Below are 14,743 nucleotides of genomic sequence, written 5' to 3' on the forward strand. Positions count from 1 at the left end.
CCACGTGTGGCCCTCGATGCTGCACTAGTCAGGAAATTGAGATGTTGACTTTGTTTCACCAGGTTCCCAAAGAGAAAGATGAGATGGTGGAGAGGGAGTTCAACCGGCTGCTGGAGGCGACGTCCTACCTCTCACATCAGATGGATTTCAACATGGTCGAGGGGAAGCCTGCCTCTCTGGGACAAGCACTGGAGGCTGTTATAAAGTACGTTGTAGAGCTCACTGATGAGGGGGCATCGTTGTATGACAGTATGGATCATTGCTCCTGCTATCAACCAGTGGTTTGCCCAGAAGAAGAGCTGGAATATGGCTGGCCACAGCGTAACAATCAGCCTCTATCTGACTGTCAACATGCCCCCGGGACTCTTATAGACCAGGGGGCACGGGGGGCCCAGTTGTCTAAGGCGCAGCAATTCACTGTGCAGAGTTGCATCCCTTGGGCACGCCAGAAACCTATTATTGTTGGTTTGAATCCCGGTTCACCCCAGTTATGTTTCTAGGTTTGACAGCACCATACCTGTGCTCGTGGGTTTCACCGAAGTGGTAAACGTCTCATACCTGCATCACCTCGGACTTTCCTCCCACATTAAAATGCCGTGATATAACTGGAATATTGTTAAAATCGACGTTAAACCCAACTCACTCACTTACTTATAGACCAGCTCTGTGGTCTAGAGGATGGAACCTCTGCCCAGAGAGCAGAAGGTCGGTGGTTCGAAAAGGCATTAAAAGATGGTAATTGTTGTTACTCTGCCAGGTGCTCAGCATTAAGGGGCTAAAACAAGGACTGGTCGGCTCGGAGTCTGTATGCTGTGTTTGAGTGGGGTATTCATGTTAAACTGCGGCATGGTATCTCAGTGGGCTAGCACTATAAATCGGCATCAGTCCGGACCAGTGCAACGCACCAGTCCGCACACACACACACACACACACACACACAGGTCGCTATATAAGTGCAGTGATCTTGGACGTGAAGTTAAACCCAATTTCACTCAAGGGGTATCCATGTTAAACTAGCATGGTATCTCAGTGGTACCAGCAGGTGTATGCATGTCACTGCATAAGTGCTTGTGGCAGTATTCTTGGAACTCCTCTTGTTCCCCCTGTGGAGCTGGTGGTGACTGACGGGTGTCTGTTGCAGGCTGCAGGAGAAGCATGTGAAGGAGAAGCAGTGTGAGCATCAGAGACACATCATCGAGATGCAGGACAAGCTCAAGAAGAACCAGACCCAGGTATGCACAATACATCATGTCCCAGCCATTCAGTATGCCATAACTTCAGTGTTTCAGCCATTCAGTCCTCCATGCCATAAGACCCGTGAAGATTCCGGGGTAGAATAGGTCTTCAGCAACCTATTCTTGCCGTAAAAGGCGACTATGCTTGTCGTAAAAGGCGACTAACGGGATCGGGTGGTCAGGCTCGCTGACTTGGTTGATACATGTCATCGATCCCAATTTGCGTAGATCGATGCTCATGATATCAATCACTGGATTGTCTCAGTCATTTCCTGACCGCTGTCATATACAGTGATCGCTCGCTATTGCGCTCTTCGATAAAGCGCTACTTCGGTTACTACGCGCAGTAACGCATGGCTCCCAAAATTTATGTACACTTTTATTACTGATAGTTTTACACAGACACAATTGTATTGTTGTTCGTTGTTCATTTGCACATAACGCTTTTCATTGCATAATCAACCGTTTATCGCTGAATGGAGTTCTAATAATCTGTTTGAAAACATCCGCGGCAAGTCCCGGAAATACGATTGTTCAACTAGTTAACTTTTCACACTATACATCCTTTGATCTTAGAAGCGCATGCATGCAATAAAAGAGAACCACAAGCGAAGTTTATATTCTTAATTAGTGGGCAATCCAATTTGAGGCGACACTGTCACACACATGTAGTTGCTGTCACAACACGGCGGTCATTCATTTCGTAATCGCGCTTTCGTAACATCGCCTGTTTTTTTCCGTAGTTATAACAAGCGATTTCATTGGATTAAAATTTGTTTCTAATGACGCTTTCTTGCCGAAATCTACTACAAGTTTCGTGATTGGTCAATTTTGAGCACGTGACCTCAGGCAGCCAATCAAATTATAGCTGTGATACCAAGCTCGTGTTTGATAAATTTCAGAAGTTGGCGAAAGATTTTTTGTTAAATCGTGTTATTCTGAACGTTTTAAGCAGGAAATCACGATATATATTAAAAATATGGAACTTCGCGAACCCGTTGTGGAAATGTGTGTCCGAGAATTTTATTTTCAATAACATCACGGGAAATAGTGAATAATTTTTTAATTTATCGATTAAAAATGATAAATTGAAATGGAATACGTATTTCAGACATTTTGAAACGTGACAGAATTAATAAATGAATGATATTACGGGTAGATCTAGGTCCATAAAAATATATACTATTTTGATGTGACGTGAGATAAACACATATTGATGATTTGAGATTTGCCGAGCGCGCCTCGGCCTCCGTTAAACGGCTCATCGTCTATAACGCCCACCAATTATTTGGACCCCATTGGCAGCGTTGTAGCGAGGGACCACTGTAGCTGGAATATTGCTGAGTGCGGAGTTAAACAACAAACACACAAACAAATATCATTACACTTCCAAAGTTTTTTGTGTGAAATAATGAAAGGTTTGGGTTGTATGTGGGCTCAGAAACCACCGGGAGAAGAACATTTCCACTAACGGGATCGGGTGGTCAGGCTCGCTAACTTGGTTGATACATGTCATCGATCCCAATTGCGTGGATCGATGTTCATGATATTATTCACTGGATTGTCTGGTCCAGACTCGATTATTTACAGACCACCGTCATATAGCTGGAATATTGCTGAGTGCGGTGTTAAACAAAAACCAACCAACGTTGCCATAACTTCAGTGTGCCAGCCATTCAGTCCTCCATGCCATAACTTCAGCGTGAGGAGCCCCTGTAATGGCTGCATACTTACTACAAGTGAACCTGAGACGGTTTCATGTTTCTGTGGGCAGGATTTGTATAATATTCTGCTGCATTCAGCACTCTTTAGGCTTCACCACAGCGGGGTATTAATAAAATCTTGGCCAGACGAGTTAGGGATTGACACCCTGAGGGAATGACAGCTCCCCACACTGCCCGGTTCAGTGACACAATGTGCAAGGTTTAGTTGTCTTTTTCAAAGAGCAAGGACACTGAGGACCTAGAATCCTCGGTTGGATAGCAGTGATGACAATCACTATAACTCAGAGCTGTGATGGAAATGTTCCAGATGCTGACTCTGAGGGACAAGATCGAGGAGCTCCACAAGCAGTGGAAAGAAGCATCAGAGGTGAAACCCCCCAGAGACATCACCGCTGAGTTCCTCATCAAGAGTAAACTCCGAGATCTCAACGCAGCCTGTAAGGTGAGTAAACTCCGAGATCTCAACGCAGCCTGTAAGGTGAGTAAACTCCGAGATCTCAATGCAGCCTGTAAGGTGAGTAAACTCCGAGATCTCAACGCAGCCTGTAAGGTGAGTAAACTCCGAGATCTCAATGCAGCCTGTAAGGTGAGTAAACTCTGAGATCTCAACGCAGCCTGTAAGGTGAGTAAACTCCGAGATCTCAATGCAGCCTGTAAGGTGAGTAAACTCCGAGATCTCAACGCAGCCTGTAAGGTGAGTAAACTCCGAGATCTCAACGCAGCCTGTAAGGTGAGTAAACTCCGAGATCTCAACACAGCCTGTCAGGTGAGTAAACTCCCAAGATCACAACGCATTCTGTAGAGTGAATGAACTCATATCTCAGTGCAGAATATAGAGAGGAGGTCTCACATTGTCCATCACTGTTTCTACACCTTCAATGTTATTTTCAGTAATCATTTTTCTTTGTATGTTTCGACAGGAATTCGAACTATTTCAAGCTCAACAGAAAGAAATTGAAGAAAAATTAAACGAACTTGAGTCCAATCCACCGAGGTAAGTTTAATTCTGTCCTCTTATATTGGTTGTACAGTCTCAATAATATATCTCATACAAGTAAGGCAACACCTTTTCTGATTTTTTTGGTGTATGGATATTCAAGAGGGATTTGCGACTTAAGGAACACAAAGCAGCAATAAGAAAATATAAGGTTTTATTTGTGTAGACACCCTACAGCTTTACCTGTCTGCATGAATATATGACCACCCCTCCATAGCATCAGTTGAACTTCCTAATCAGCGTCAAGACATTTATGTTCTCGGTACAAGTCAGCAGTGCAGCCAGACCTGCCTATCTGGTGGCTGGGCAAATGATAAACACTGTACCATTATGTTGTTGTGGATATGTTCTTCTCCCGGTGGTTTCTGAGCCCCACATACAACCCAAACCTTTCATTATTTCACACAAAAAACATTGGAAGTGTAATGATTTTTGTTTGTTGTTTAACTCCGCACTCAGCAATATTCCAGCTATATGATGGTGGTCAGGAAATGACTGAGCCTGGACCAGACAATCCAGTGATTGATATCATGAGCATCGATCTACGCAATTGGGATATGATGAAATGCATCAACCAAGTCAGCAAGCCTGGACACCCGATCCTGTTAGTTGCTTTTACGGCAAGCATGGGTTGCTGAAGACCTGTTGTACCCCTGATCTTCACGGGTCAAGAGTGTTAAGTAGTTAGGACTGGTGTCTATTGTTTTCACAGAAATCAAACTTTTTTATTTAATCATGCAAGGGTGTTGGTGGATATTGATGACTGATGTTGGCGTTGGAGAGGTGATGCAGTGGTGTGCTTGTGTTTCAGTGATGTGTACCTGTCGTCTCGAGACCGCCAGATCCTGGACTGGCATTTTGCTAATCTCGAGTTTGCCAATGCGACGCCACTCACGACTCTGTCACTGAAACACTGGGACCAGGACGATGACTTTGAATTCTCAGGAAGCCATTTAACAGGTATTGTGCTGGCATTTTGTGATGTCACGATTGTCATTTCTTTCATTTCTGTCATGTAGTATTGTCTGTTGCCGACATTTAGCATTCAGAGTGAACTGGGTTCAGATCTAATATTGCTATACTGTAAATTAATTCTAAAAATGTGACCGTTAGTAGCTGGCATTAATTATGCATTTGTCATCCAAATTTGCCATCCAAACTCACTGTCAGATGTCAACAACATTGATATCGTCATGCAGTGTCAACAACAATGATATTGTCATGCTCACTGAAGCTTGTCAGATAGCCCAGACTGGTGCCACACATGCAAGACAGTTTTTTTGTTCTTGGCCACTTAGTCATAAGCCAGCATGAGTGATCATGAGCTGACACGAATGAGTTCATCCTGTCTCTGTTTTTAATTGTGAGAAACACATGTGGGGCATAGTGTGTTGTTTCAATGACAACATCAGCTTGTAAGATGTGAGATGACGGCATGGTTCACCCCAATAGCAATCAGTGGTTTGGTTTTTTTATCATTTTTTTAATATGTTTTTTTGTCATGCTTATAGTAGTATTATCCAGTTTGAATTAAAAATCTCTTATTAATAAAGTGACACATTTTTGTTTTGATACTCGTGTTCGCATTATTTTCGTGGCACATTAATTTCATGATTTACAGTATTTGACAGTATCACCAATATTAATTAAGCCATATTCATTGCCCAAGAAGCAGTCACATGTCATTTGACAGAAACGCTTATTGACTCCAAGTTTGGTCTATTTATATGTTGAATCGGCTCTATTTATTATGTAATTAGGGGGGCACGGGGGGCCCAGTCGTCTAAGGGGCCGCGATTCGCTGTGCAGAGTTGCGCCCCTTGGGCACGCCAGAAACCTATGATTTTGGGTTCGAATCCCGGTTCGCCCCAATTATGTTTCTAGGTTTGTCAGCACCATACCCGTGCTCGTGGGTTTCACCGATGTGGTAAACGTCTGAGACCTGCATCACTTCGGGCTTTCCTCCCACATTAAGCTGACACGCCGTGATATGACTGGAATACTGTTAAAAGCGGCGTTAAAACCAACTCACCAACGAACCAGGATTCGAACCCACAATCATAGGTGTGTAGACTGGAGTCTGTGATGGGGAAATGTTTCAAGATAATAACCATAAATACACAAAATAGACTCGGGCATAATAGCAAACCAAATATAAGGTTATGCTGAGATTTGAGGCGGTGGGGTGGCCCAGTGGTTAAGTCACGTAAGTGTTTGCTTACCATGCCCACAGCCTGGGTTTGATTCCCCACATGACTAGCATGTGTTCAGTGTCCTCTGCTGGGATATTGTTGGAACTTGCTAAAAGTGGGGTAATGCCTCATAATTGCTCATTCGCTTCTACAATATGAGGGGCACGGGTGGCCCAGTCATATAAGCGTCCGTAGATGCTGTGCAGAGTTGCGTCCCTTTGGCACGCCAGAAAGCTATGATTGTGGGTTCAAATCTGGTTCGCCTCAAGGTTTGTCACCATCATGTCACCATATCGAGCTTATGGGTTTCAGCTGTAAGTATCTAAGACATGCATCATCAAGCTGAAGCACTGTGATATTACTGGAATACTGTTCAATGTGTCATTAAACCCAACTCACTCACTCTGATATTTGGGAACCAAGGATGAAGTCGCTGCAGGTTCATGAATTATCTTTCAAATGGTTTGTTTATATTCTCCCCGCAGTACGGAACGGCTACTCGTGTGTACCTGTAGCTCTGGCTGAAGGACTGGACATCAAGCTCAACACTTCAGTCAGACAGATCCGCTATACACCACAAGGTAGGGAAGTTTATTTACACAGCTTTCTATCAAAGCTATAGACAATTTATTCATTAGAAATCGTTCTCATAGACACAAACCAAAATTATACCTTTTTTATTTACCAATAATTGCGTTGAAGTACACATGTTCACTCTGAAGGGAGGGTAGACACATTGTTATTGGCTTGATTCCCGTTTGCGATGGCATTGGTATTTCCATCCTATTATGAACTGTTCAATGTTTTTCACTGAAACTTTGCATATGCATTGCTCATCAGCTTAAAAGGTACCCTTTCCTGTGTTGAAATTTTTCTAAATTGTATGGGTTTTTTTTCTATAGAAACAATTTCGACTTAGTCTCAAACAAGGGTAGGGTTTGTTTCCAGGCCATAACTTGAAAACCTTCCAGCATTTTTCAATGCTCTGCTCATCAGTTTAACTATTTTGCAAACTTAACTTTTGCTCTTTTGAAATTAGTATTTTGTTACATTTCAATGAAAACAACTTGTTCTCTATGAATTCTAGGCTTTGTTTCCGAGCCACTACTCTCAAACTTATAACTAATTTTGCATGAAACTAGACATGTGCAATGACCAAATGCTCAACTTTTGCCTTTTCATATTTTTCAATATTTGTTTTCCATTTCTATAGTTTTCCATGGAAACAATTTTTGAAATTCTTAAGAATCTTTCTACTATGCATAAAACTACTGATTGTTGATTATGGGTACATCTACTAGCACAATACAATCTATCACCCAAATGGCTGTTACAAGTTCAGGAGTCTTGTCTGCCATGAAGTCAACATGGCATCGACTGTAGTGCTACTTCATCAATGCATTAATCAGATTCTGTACTAGTAGTTTTTGCTATTATTGTCTTTTGGATTCGCAAACACATACCGTATTCGACCCAATAAGTGCCCATGTCCCAATAAGCGCCCCCTTTTCCCGGATGCCCAAGTAAGATTTACTCACCTGTTTTTTACATACGGTCAAGAATCTTTTGTAGTCGGTTAATGAGGAGATGTTCACCAGTAAACGTAAGTAACAGTTTATCTCCAGCCCCCCAGCAACGGAAGAATATCAATAGGCTTACTGATGAATTTACGCCAATTTGACTCTGAATTGGTCCCAATAAACGCCCACCCTTTCTGTCTTTATTTTAAGCGCCCTGAGCGCTTATTGGGTCGAATACGGTATACAGTCAAGTCTCGTTAATCCGACACTCGTTAATCCAACAATCGGCTTTATCCGACACAAATGATGGGAACCGATTAAATCAGTGCTATTTAGACCCGTTAATACAACAGTCTCGCACTCCAACTCCAACACACCTAATTTGCACCGAATTGCTGAAATCACTCATTAATCAGTCTCGTTCATCCGACAGTGATCAGCGTACTCCGTGGTCATCTGCCCACGAGGACACACCCCGTGTTTTGATGTGAGACGAGTCGGCTGGTAGCTGCATATTTCAACGGCTGCAGAGATAAACTTGCTTAACAATAAACAATCACTGCTTTAAATAAACAAAACAGAATTAATCACATGCCTAGATTACCTTAATCATTAATATCGGATACAAGTTCTCGCTACCATTGAGGACATCCCATTACAGGTCGCGTCAGAACAACATTTCACCAACTTTGACCGACCAATGAAATTACTAACAGGAAGTCGACATTAGCCACTAAGAAAGCAGCTTTCATAAGCATTGCGGCACTAGTTTCATATTGGCGACTTCCATTCCAGAAAATGTGATCACACAGTTTAGGTTGTGGTTTTCCCAATGTGTTGGTGTTTAGCAACAATACACAGCTACTGGATATCTACTTGAAGTGGCATTTAGAAGTTAGTACGATGAACAAGGGAGACAGGTGTATGGATATACAACTTCTTTATTACAATGAATGTGACGTTACGGTGTAGATACTGACACTGTTATCAAGCAAGTGGATATCTTGCCTGTAATTGAGACTACCATATCCTGATTCCATGTGATCGGTGATTCCTTGACTCCAGGTGTGGAGGTGACGACGGGTAACTCTCGGGTGAACATGAACCCTCAGACCTACAAGGCAGATGCGGTGCTGTCCACGCTGCCGCTGGGGGTGTTGAAGGAGAGCATGAGGAACAGTGGCATCAACAGCCCCCAGTTCCTGCCTCCGCTGCCCGACTGGAAGGCTTCGGCCATCAAGAGACTGGGATTTGGTAACCTCAACAAGGTATGTGTCATCAGTGTTCGAAATACCTGCCTGCCCGACCGTCCTTAATCCAGGCAATAAGGATTCGCACAAATTTGAAAACTACAGGCCCGACGTCATCTGCCTGCCACGGGCCTATCCTGACCAAGTTCATGAGGTTTTTATCGAATCATATCACAAATCGACAGGAGGGGAAATAAATAATTAAGATGTCTTTTTATATTTAAAAGAATCCATGATGATATTTGTTACTGCACGGTGCTCATATGCATATTGTCTTGTGTATCATACATACCAGCCTTTGGAGAGAGGAATGATACCCTTTTGGCTTCAGGAGAAGTCTTTGCTTGGCAGGCTGGAGAGAATAAGGTGTTGCTATCTTGTGTCGTGGGTGGTGCTGTGTTTTGACCATAGCTGTCATCTCTGTTGTGTCATGGGTTGTGCTGTGTTTTGACCACAGACTAACACTGTCATCTGTTGTGTCGTAGGTTGTGCTGTGTTTTGACCACAGACTAACACTGTCATTTGTTGTGTCGTAGGTTGTGCTGTGTTTTGACCACAGACTAACACTGTCATTTGTTGTGTCGTAGGTTGTGCTGTGTTTTGACCACAGACTAACACTGACATCTGTTTTGTCGTAGGTTGTGCTGTGTTTTGACCACAGACTAACACTGTCATTTGTTGTGTCATAGGTTGTGCTGTGTTTTGACCACAGACTAACACTGTCATCTGTTGTGTCGTAGGTTGTGCTGTGTTTTGACCACAGACTAACACTGTCATCTGTTGTGTCGTAGGTTGTGCTGTGTTTTGACCACAGACTAACACTGTCATCTGTTGTGTCGTAGGTTGTGCTGTGTTTTGACCACAGACTAACACTGTCATCTGTTGTGTCGTAGGTTGTGCTGTGTTTTGACCACAGACTAACACTGTCATCTGTTGTGTCGAAGGTTGTGCTGTGTTTTGACTACAGACTAACACTGTCATCTGTTGTGTCATAGGTTGTGCTGTGTTTTGACCACAGACTAACACTGTCATCTGTTGTGTCGTAGGTTGTGCTGTGTTTTGACCACAGACTAACACTGTCATCTGTTGTGTCGTAGGTTGTGCTGTGTTTTGACCACAGACTAACATTGTCATCTGTTGTGTCGTAGGTTGTGCTGTGTTTTGACCACAGACTAACACTGTCATTTGTTGTGTCGTAGGTTGTGCTGTGTTTTGACCACAGACTAACACTGACATCTGTTGTGTCGTAGGTTGTGCTGTGTTTTGACCGAGTATTCTGGGACCCCAATGCCAACTTGTTTGGACACGTAGGCAGCACTACAGCTAGTCGTGGTGAGCTCTTCCTGTTCTGGAACCTGTACAAGGCGCCGGTGTTGCTGGCGCTGGTGGCTGGCGAGGCGGCAGCCATCATGGAAAATGTCAGCGATGATGTCATCGTGGGTCGGTGCATCGCAGTCCTCAAGGGTATCTTTGGCAACAACGCCGTACCTCAGGTAAACACTTGATTTTTTAAGCCACACCAAAGAATTTACATGCAAATGTTTCAACTTAACCAGAGTTATAGCAAGGGAATCTGAAGAAAAAAAATCAAGATTGAAATAAGTTCTTCCCCTTGACAAAAAAACAGCGATAAGTGTCTGAGACTGGCAATTGATCATTTCTAACACGGCACCTTGAGATTTACAGAAAATGTTTTAGCTGCCATTAACTTTGGTAGGATGTAACGCTTATTTGTATGGTAGCCCAGTGATTAATGTGTTTCCTTGTTATACTAAATACCTGGGTTTGATTCCCAATCTGGTTAACATGTACATGCAATGGCAGAATGAAAAAACAAAGACTTTCTGACTAGAAGAATTAAACTGCGTTCTTCTGAAAATCTAGTAATTAGCTTCCACACGTGACTATATTTCCCTGGTGTTTCAGCCGAAGGAGACGCTAGTGACCAGGTGGCGAGCTGACCCTTGGTCAAGAGGCTCGTACTCCTATGTTGCAGCAGGATCGTCAGGTGAGCTACAACCTATCATTGATACTTGGATTTGGTGACAAAATAACTTTTCCATAAATACTTGGGAGAAACTTGTTTTGCGTCATGTTTTAACACACACACACACACACACACACACACACACACACACACACACACACACACACACACACACACACAAAGAGAAATTGGTCGCTGTACATGCTCGATGTCATAAACAAATGTGTTGTGAATGGGGACCGCCTCCCTGGGTATTCATGTTAAACTGTGGCATGGTATCTCAGTAAACTAGCACTATAAATCGGCATGTCCGGACTAGTCGCACGCACGCATGCACACATAAAGTGCAATAATCTTGGACGCAAGTTTAAACCCAATTTCACCTCACCTCATGGAATGGAATATTGCTCATGATATCAATCACTGGTTTCCAATTATTTACAGGCCTCGTGTCAAAATGCTGAAAATATTGCTGAATGCAACATTAAAAAACAAACAATTTTTAGACAGTATTGTGACATATTTTTTTCTGTTCTGTCCAGGCAACGATTATGACCTCCTCGCCACGCCAGTGTCACCACAACAAGGAAGTCTACCACGTCTGTTCTTCGCGGGGGAACACACAATCAGGAACTACCCTGCAACAGTGCATGGAGCTCTGCTGAGTGGACTGAGAGAGGCTGGACGGATAGCAGACCAGTTTCTCGGAGCCCCCTACGCCCTCCCGACGCGGCCCCCAGCAGCGCCACCTATCACCACATCCTAGAAACATGACCACCGCCACCATAATGTTCATGTAAAGACTCCATGTCCGTCAGCAGTGTCAGGCACAAGGGAGTATAGCTTGGCACTGCCTGATCCTGGGAATTCATGTGCGATGCCTTGGTGCTCTCTCAGTGACATTGCCAGCGCTACTCGGGAATTCAAAGAAACTTGAATTTGGTCAACAGATCATCGCTAGAGTTCAAGAACTTGAAATGCAAAATTTTACATCTAAAGATGACTTCTTAGTCACCATGTTGGTTGCATTATTAAGTTCTCATACATCTGACTTATATTCACCACCTTAAATTTCCAAACATTTAAACTCAATTTCCCTTCACAGAACTACAAATTTCCTTTCATTTAATCTTCAGATTTCCATAAATTAACACAATTTCATGTACAAGAACTTATAGACGTATATATTTAAGGTTTCGTCTCCAAACACAGATACCTTAACATTCTTTCTTGTCATTTCTTGTTTAAGGTGTAGCTTTAGAGAAGCCAGTCAGAAAGAAGTTAGGAGCATTATCGAGGACAATAGTTGGAAGTACCTAGTTTTTTATCAATTGTCCGTTGCGAGAGTATGACACCTGCCTATGGCCGCTGTTGGATAGGCATGGCATGATCACTGGACCACCAGTCCTTTAGTAGAGAGTGCTGCAGCTAAGATGGGTTGCTAAGACCATTGTTGTCTTGGAGCCAGCTGCAACTTCAGTTACCCACGATTAGAAATTGAAAACAAATGGTTCTCAAACAATTGAAACAATGAAGCATTTTCTGTTTGAAAACGTGATATGGGTTCAACATATTCAGGGTTTTTTTGCTCTAAGATTTAAATAAAAGGCTTTATGCAGAAAGGCATCTCCCTGCCTCATATGTAGATAGTAGCAATTTGAGAGTTTGTGTTCAGTTTACTTTGCGCTGTACATAATGCTGTGTGAATGTTGGAATGATTCACAATGATTCATGCTCATAATTCAGTTCTCATGTGTATAAATTCCATTGAATCATGTCAGGTCAACATCCTATACAACGATGGCAGCTAACACAAAGGACTCGACACATTTTCCATCCTCTGTGGTCAAGGGTCTGTTTCTGTTCCAGCATCTTTCACCCGTGATCTCAGTCTTGAGTCCATGTCTGCAGTTCCTGATTGGAGGATGCATTAGTAGTTAGCCAACAATACATTCTTTTTTCGTCTGCAGCAGGATTTAAAATATTCAAATTCAAGTTCTGGGACAAAAGAAGTCCCAATGTTCATTTAAGAAATGATGTAGGTGACATTGTTGCGTGTGTGGTCTGGCAGAATATGTGTCATCATCATCATCATCATCATCCCCATCATCATCATCATGACCCTTTAATGTCAACCACCCGTGTGCATGGAACATGGCTGATTGCAGCACTGTATACTACTCAAAAAAAGTTAAGGAACACTTGATATTTAGCCATGACAGATTAACTAGTGTGAAATAAATCTGTTCTTTAACTTCTTTTGAGTAGTATAGAATACTCTCATACACTCTGATCATAGTCTAGCTTTTCGAGGCCAGTAACATATCGGGTCTTTATCGGTATTTCGATTGTTGACGAGACAAGACAATTGACATCCCTGGTTGAGACCCAAATAACAGTGATAAGCAATTTTTTTATTATTCATGTTGGAATAGTCATAGACATTGGAATAATGTTTCAAGTTAACAGTCTGCCTCAAACATTTGAACTGCTTGCCTGAACCTGTCACTTGACATCATTTTCGGTTGATCTTAGTGCTAATGTGTGGACTTAAACCATACTAGACCAAAAGAAACTTTACTTGAGTCCGTTTTTTCACTAGTGGCTAAAGACTAAGTTACTGGTCTTGCCGTGTTTAAACATCTTGTGAGTGACAAGACTTGATGCATTAGGTGGACAAGAGTTGGAAAGATACCATCTACTTGTGTCTTCTTCTGTGTTCAATCCTCACATCAGTAGAGATGTTTGGAGACTCTGATCCAGTAAGTGTGCTTCATTTGCAACATCACTCCGTGACCTTTTGTTGCCGCCGTCAGTGTACAAAGGAACACTTGTTTTGAGATCCACGTGCTGAGCTGTATTTGTAGCATTGTGGGGTATCATCTCTGTGGAGATGTTGTTAATTAGGCTTAAAAAAAAATAATAGTCTTGGTTCTCAGGCACCGGCATCATTATCGTAAAGTTCACCGCACAGTTCATATTTATTTCCATTTTTAATAAATTATAAAAAAAATCCTTAAATATTCCAAGTCCAACAGTAGTCAAATACTGTATTCCATTATTCTACTCATCAAGGAATACATTTATGTAGGGAGGCCCTTCCCAGGTTGATTGTACACAACTGTTTATTTGATTACCAAAATGTTTATATGGTTACATACTAGTTTGAACCACAACAAAAAATTACACCGCCCACCCGCACTATATTTTAAAAAAACATTGCCTGAGAACCCATACTTTTATTTTTTTAAGCCTTACAAGTGAAGTGCTGACGTTTCCAATTGGACGTGTGTCCTAAAGCATGTTAAGTATCCTGTTAAGTTATTCTTTATTTTTGTATCAATGTTTGTCTTCCTCGTGGAGTAGATGTAGAAAATAAAATTGTACAATTCGACCATTTGTTGATTTATACTCGGAAATGACAGTTGAGTGTGTGACGGGTTTGATGATGCTCTGAGAAGTACAGTAAACTACAGTCATTATGAACTCAAGGGGACCACTCATTTTAGTTCGTAATAACCGTTGTTTGTTATACATACATATAGCATATATACAACAAATGGTTGGGACCAAAAAATAAGTTCATTATAGGCATGTTCGTTATAAACATAGTTATATCTCGGCGGGTCAGCTGAATGCTGGAGGAAAGCTTGATAATGACGTTTGAATATACACTATTTTGCCGCCGCACACCAGGACTACGGTTCATGGATGCTTTGTGGGATCCAACAGTAAGGTATGACACTGAAACAGTGCTGAAACCTCATCACACCATACTTAAGTGAGCATGTTTAGTGCCACTTTGAGCGGAATTTCATGTTTGCTCAAAGTGCAACAA

The 14,743-nt window shown here is 42.3% G+C and overlaps 1 protein-coding gene across 2 annotated transcripts in view; it reads left to right on the forward strand.

Moving 5' to 3' along the window:
- The window catches only part of LOC124133544 (lysine-specific histone demethylase 1A-like), a 33,562-nt gene extending 19,263 nt beyond the window's left edge, over window positions 1-14,299 (forward strand). For both annotated transcript variants that reach the window (XM_046497976.2, XM_046497977.2), the window contains exons 9-18: window positions 63-205; window positions 1,142-1,232; window positions 3,267-3,401; window positions 3,880-3,953; window positions 4,768-4,916; window positions 6,634-6,729; window positions 8,734-8,936; window positions 10,169-10,411; window positions 10,845-10,926; window positions 11,448-14,299. In XM_046497976.2, coding sequence (XP_046353932.1) covers window positions 63-205; window positions 1,142-1,232; window positions 3,267-3,401; window positions 3,880-3,953; window positions 4,768-4,916; window positions 6,634-6,729; window positions 8,734-8,936; window positions 10,169-10,411; window positions 10,845-10,926; window positions 11,448-11,671 — 1,440 coding nt within the window. In that variant the 3' untranslated portion in view covers window positions 11,672-14,299. The remainder of the gene's footprint in view (window positions 1-62; window positions 206-1,141; window positions 1,233-3,266; window positions 3,402-3,879; window positions 3,954-4,767; window positions 4,917-6,633; window positions 6,730-8,733; window positions 8,937-10,168; window positions 10,412-10,844; window positions 10,927-11,447) is intronic.
- Window positions 14,300-14,743: the final 444 nt, after the last annotated feature.

Source organism: Haliotis rufescens, unplaced genomic scaffold (assembly GCF_023055435.1).
Source record: "Haliotis rufescens isolate VD_foot unplaced genomic scaffold, xgHalRufe1.0.p SCAF_5, whole genome shotgun sequence".
NCBI classification, from domain to species: domain Eukaryota; kingdom Metazoa; phylum Mollusca; class Gastropoda; order Lepetellida; family Haliotidae; genus Haliotis; species Haliotis rufescens.